Source organism: Octopus sinensis, linkage group LG5 (genome assembly GCF_006345805.1).
Source record: "Octopus sinensis linkage group LG5, ASM634580v1, whole genome shotgun sequence".
Lineage (NCBI taxonomy): Eukaryota > Metazoa > Mollusca > Cephalopoda > Octopoda > Octopodidae > Octopus > Octopus sinensis.
The window spans coordinates 63,652,853-63,658,852 of NC_043001.1; the positions used below are offsets into that span (position 1 = coordinate 63,652,853).

At 34.7% G+C, this 6,000-nt stretch overlaps 1 protein-coding gene across 4 annotated transcripts in view; it reads left to right on the forward strand.

Annotated features, from left to right (window-relative positions):
- LOC118763326 (Ig-like V-type domain-containing protein FAM187A) overlaps nucleotides 1-6,000 on the forward strand; it is a 204,447-nt gene that overhangs the window by 169,919 nt on the left and 28,528 nt on the right. For all 4 annotated transcript variants that reach the window (XM_036502707.1, XM_036502706.1, XM_036502708.1 and 1 more), the window contains 2 exons: nucleotides 2,658-2,729; nucleotides 2,850-2,907. In XM_036502707.1, the coding sequence (XP_036358600.1) occupies nucleotides 2,658-2,729; nucleotides 2,850-2,907 (130 nt within the window). The remainder of the gene's footprint in view (nucleotides 1-2,657; nucleotides 2,730-2,849; nucleotides 2,908-6,000) is intronic.

Consider the following 6,000-nt stretch of genomic DNA (forward strand, 5'->3'; position numbering starts at 1 on the left):
CACTGGGGTCGATGTAATCGACTTAATTCCTTGTTTGTCCCCTCTATATTTAGCCCCCTGTGGGCAATAAAGAAATAGATGTTATTGGTTTTACAATGAAGTAAGAGGTTTAAACATACTGTATATATCATATACATTAAGTTTTGGCATGCAATTGACCGGTAGTTTTTTGCCATGTGGGTGGTTCTGCATTTGGGGATCAATTTTGTCTCTGCCAGAGCTAACCAGTGTGGTATGCTACTGCTCTCAATGTGAGCTTGCTGGTACATATTGATAAGATATGGTCGGTAGAAGGTTAGCTTCTTGTACCAATATCCGACAATCAAGTCTCTTCCAGGTGCTTTTACATCCTGAAGTTTCTGGATCACAGTTGCAATAGTTTCACCGTCGATGTTGTATGTCTTGGGTGTAACGCAGGAGAAATAACTTCTTCGGATTTCTTCCAGCCACAGAGCATCTAGGTTAAACTCCTTCTCTTCACTCCAGATTGTCTTCCAGTAGGAATCTATGAGTTCTCATGAAAGAGCTTCTGTGATGTTCACTGCTCCTCCTCTCATGTCTCTACATACGGCTGCCTGGTTCCGGTTAAAGTTTTTGTTTATTGTTCTTCTCTCAGTTATTCTCTTCTGATGTCGAAATTTTTCACCGACAACTCCTGCTTGAGGGTAATCAGTTTGCAAGTGTGTTCTCTTTTTGCTGTCTCCAAACATCATTTCTATCACTTTTACTTTCTATTGGTGAGACGTATAGTGATTTGCTTGTTTGCACGCAATGAGCATCATCACATGGCTGATGGTCTTCCGTAAACCAGTTATCTTTTTCTCTGTCTTCAAAACCCATGATTGTACTTTCTTTGTATGTTTGGTTTTGTTTACTCTTTGAATGTCATTCATGTACTGCTTTGCAGTAGTAGCCAGAGTATATAGACAGGCGTTAATCTGCCAGAATGTGGGTTCATCACACTGCTGTAAATATTCATCACTAATTTCGTTAACAGCTTTTAATACCGTATCTGGTGTTTTTTTTTACTTACTTTGGTAGAGAATACTCTCTCCTCGAGAGAGTACTTCAAAGCCAAAGTTAATTTTTCTCGGAAAATTTCAGTAAGGGGACATTTCACTGATATATGATCCTGACTACCACTACTATTACAATAATCGTTGCGGTTGTGCCTGCTATTTACCATAGTCGTAGTAGGTGAACAATGGTCAGTTACTTGAGCCAGTAATGTAACTTGGCTGGCAGGCACTACGGAATCTGTTGGAATGTTGCTAGCCGCGAAACCTCATAGTGGTCTTACATCATTCACGTTCTCGTTTTTGTTTATGGGGCTGGGAAGAAGGTTAAGTTTTGATTTTTTAATAAAGTTACAATCACTAACCTTCTCCCTATGTTCTACAATTGTTGCTTGTTGGCGTAGTTGCTTCGCAGTAAAATGATTTAATTCTGGATGCAGTTCGTCCCAATATGATTTCAATTAATTCATATAGCCAACAGCAGGGTTTTGTTTCGCTTTTTCGTAGCAGTTAAAAAGCTAAGTATTCAATTCATAACTCCAAGAGAAATGAGTTTTTAATTAGGGTTTCTTCTATAACTAAGCTAGAAAGAATTTGTCAACCTGTTGTGCTGTTTATTTTTCGTTCTGTTCCTCGGCTGTGTTGTTGTTGATGTCGTGTCCAGCCATATTGCTTGTAGTAACTCTCTACATGCTAAATTCAAGTTTCAGTCGATAATCCTTGCAATCATGTATAAAAGGCTCCCTCAGTTAGTTCATCTGAAGATTAACCAATTATTTAACAAGACTGATAGTTGTGGCTCCAAAGTTGGAGATAGTATTAATCGTATTTCCGATAAATATTTTCCCACGCCAAATACGCGACTTGTCGCTTCGAGTTCGTGTGTATGTATTTATATATGTTTGTATGTATGTATGTATGTATGTATGTATGTATGTATGTATGTATGTATGTATGTATGTATATGTGTGTGTGTGTGTGTGTATGTATGTATGTATGTGTGTGTGTGTGTATGTATGTATGTCTCTTTTATATTTAATCAATTTAAGTTCTTTCTCTGAAGAAGGAGCTTGTTTCTAACAAAGATACAAAGCTCCAGCTTAGGAATGTAGATACCGAAAACAATGTCACATTCTCAACCTGAGAAAACCCCTGCATAATTTTACTGTTCCACTTACAGATTTGTTTGTAATGTGCGAATCAGCTGGTTGATTTCTGATTTTTGAAAATTCAACCTGATCCAGACTGACATTTGAGCAGTTACTTACAGTACCAAGTACTCTAATTATTATTGGTGTAAATGTAAATTTATAATCTGAATATAAAAGCTGGAGGTTTCGAAGTAGTTGTCCATAGTTATCATCTTTCACTTTGAATTTCAATATCAGCAGGATGTGACGGTAACATACTCTGTGACGGTACATACTTTTGTCTGTCCCAAGCAACAATATCCAGCCTGTTATGCCTACACTTGAGAGATCCTTTGATGGGAATGTATGTATGTATGTATGTATGTATGTATGTATGTATGTATGTATGTATGTATGTATGTATGTATGTATGTATGTATGTATATACCTAAAATGAAATTATTAACTATTATAGTTCGATGTCATTAACAATGATGTTTCAATGTTTTAGACGACAATACTCAGAAAGCTAAAATTACAAATGAAAAATGGCGTGAAATTAGCGGTGAAGGTAAATACAAAGGTCGGTATTTCAAGAATTTATAAATGTCTATAGAATATTTCTGTGAAGTCATTTAGCCTCTATTGGTTTGCCTCGTAGCATCAAAGGCTAATAATTGATTTTATATTCAACTTATTCCAGTGGTGAGACGAATTGCGAGAGGAGCTGTTGGAGAAATGATCAAGATGGATTGTCCAGGGTATGTACACCACTTAGAAGGACTCACATCTTTTCATTTCTATTAAATACATGAAGAAAATAGCAATAATATTTATAAAATTAGATATTTTAGGGTATATTGAGGACAGAGTTTTCATGTAATGGACATGACCTTTCTATATAGTATAGGGTAATTATTCATAAAATCTTGACACTGAGTTACACCGCATAATCCTCTACTTCGGGTGCAAAACTTTTATTTATCCAAACTTCAATATTTCGTATAATTTTGTTTTGCGGATCTGTAACACCATTCTACTTATGTGTGTGTATATATATATATATATGTATGTATGTATGTATGTATATACCTAAAATGAAATTATTAACTATTATAGTTATATATATATATGCGTGTGTGTGTGAGAGAGAGAGAGAGAGAGAGGGAGAGAGAGAGAGCAGAGAGAGATTTGCTTGTTTATTTTTACGAATTTGTCACAAATAGAGAGTCCCGTTCCTAGGAGAGAAACAAGACTCTTTCATATGAATTTAGACATCAATCAGGGTTAGTTTTGTATGTATGTATGTATGTATGTATGTATGTATGTATGTATTTATGTATGCATGTATGTATGTAGGCCACGTTTGAGAAATCTCGAGTTGCACATGAGAAAGTAAGGAGGGATGTCAGGAATGGCATCGCTGTAACACTTCCAGAAGGGAAGGGTCTTCCTTTGATTCTGATATGCAATGTCTGTGCAAGACCCTGCCTCAGTAAAGCTGGACTCATGAGTCATCTTCGTAGTCATAAAACGAGACAGATGAGTGACAACCTGGCCACTGGTGGTGGCGTAACACACCATACTAATCATATCTGTCGGGTATGTGGAAGAGAATATAATTCAGCTGGAGGGCTTAAACGACATGCAAAGGTACATGAAGCCCAGTTACAACTACAGACGGCTATTACCAGTAAAGGTTTTAGTTGCCAATTTTGTACAAGACATTTTACATTTTTAGCTGGGCTAAAAAGTCACATTCGATCACAGCACCAGTAACAGTTAAGCTTCGTGCAATGGCCATACTCGATAACGAGGGGGCAGCCATAATGTATGTATGTATGTATGTATGTATGTATGTATGTATGTATGTATGTATGTATGTATGTATGTATGTATGTATGTATGTATGCATGCATATATGTATGTATGTATCTATGTGTGTGTATGTATGTATGTATGTATGTATGTATGTATGTATGTATGTATGTATGTATGTATGCATGCATGCATGCATGTATGTTATGTATGTATGCATTTATGTACACAGATATGCATAAATATATATACATATTTTTGTTTACTCGCAGACGTGGATGCAAGTAAAGAAGTCATTGCATATGTGGATTTTATTACGCTAAACTTCTTGAATGTTTTACATATTTTGACACTACTTTTGATAGTTTGTAGCTATAGTCTTTCTGATTTTGTGAAACCCAGTTTCTCAAGCTAGGTACTGAGGCAGTTCGTTATGTAACCAACTACTCTAGTATTATCAGTAGAAATCTTGTTTTGGCCTGGACGGAGACCAGTAGAATTCTCAGCAGTTCTGCGTAAATGTTCTTTTTTGCACAGATCTTCAGCATTATATTTATATCTGCAGATATCGAAAATAAATTTGCGGCAGTAAATGCTATTGACAATATATGGAAATGAAAAATAACTTTACAAACCCTATACGAGATCATAAATAAACACATATCTGGAAAAAATGTCAAAGATTTTCTTTGTGAATATCAACTGCATCTAAGATTTTAAAGGATAACCAAATATATTTGTGAATGTATTAGGCTTTCAGTATTATTCCTCACATTGAAAAGCATTTGTCTACACGGATAACTTAGCAAATAAAACGATTAAATATGCCAATTACGCAAGTTGTCGCCTGTACTAAAGCCTTATCTATTTTTAAGAAGCTTAAAGACAAGAACGAAAACACGGCTATGAGGTAACATTTACTGCAAGCTCGTTGGTGGCAAAATGTAAAACTACAGCTGAAACTAACCGTTGATGTTAAATCAATAAAATTTATTTTATTCAAAGAAATAAATCCAAGGGCACTTAAAGGTCTTGTATATACTTCAAGACATGTAGAAAATAAAAGAAAATGATTGAACATTCGTTTCACATTATTTTGAACTTGGATTTTTAAAAATATTGTTCATGTTATACATCGTGTAGAATGTAGATTAACACCAGCAATCTGTACATCATTACCATCTAAATGTTAGATTAATGTTTGTGCTATCAGATATACGTTACTTTGACGACTAATAGACCATAGTGCTTAGTATCATTTAAAGAATATTATCTTTGGCACACATTTGATCTATACATAAATGCTATTGATAAAGTGATGGGCGGTTACGATACTGAAAGGATTTCGGGAATCCTTCAAAAGAGCATGGAACAAATTACCGAAAAAAATATTGGAGAGTTTGAGAATAAACTCTGTCCTCTTTAATTTATCAACAATTTTAGAGGATTTGAAGAAACATTAGAGATTGTTCTAAATAAAACAGAACTGATCGTTGATGTCATTAATACCCAATTGTACATTAATATTTCTACGAATGACATAAAGTGTCTGTTTCAGTCACGAAGCCAATGTGACACAAATGAAGACTTCAAAGAAATGAAAAGACATATGGAAACTAAAGAAAATCTAACAATCGAAACTTTATTCTTTTATTCTTCTAAGGGCGCGAAAATCATTTAAGATTTAAGAAATCTAAGGGCGCGAAAATCATTGAAAATTTTCGTGCCCTTCAGAATTTCGAACGAATTTGAAAAGGTGATTCAGACCTACATAAATTACAGATTTGCTATCGTGAAATTTATAAGGAAAAAGCTGTCATGGAAGTTAGACAAATACAAGCTACATGAAGCCAAACGAAACGGTAAAACAATATTGAGAGGGGGAAAATGTTTGTGCCATTTGATTGTTTATTATTTATAAACGTGTATAGTATACGTAAAAAGTGACAAGGTATATTTCTTTCACATTTTAGTAATTCTTAATTTCATTTCTAATTCAAGTTTTACTCCATAATTTTTTTCGTTTCATTTTGTCA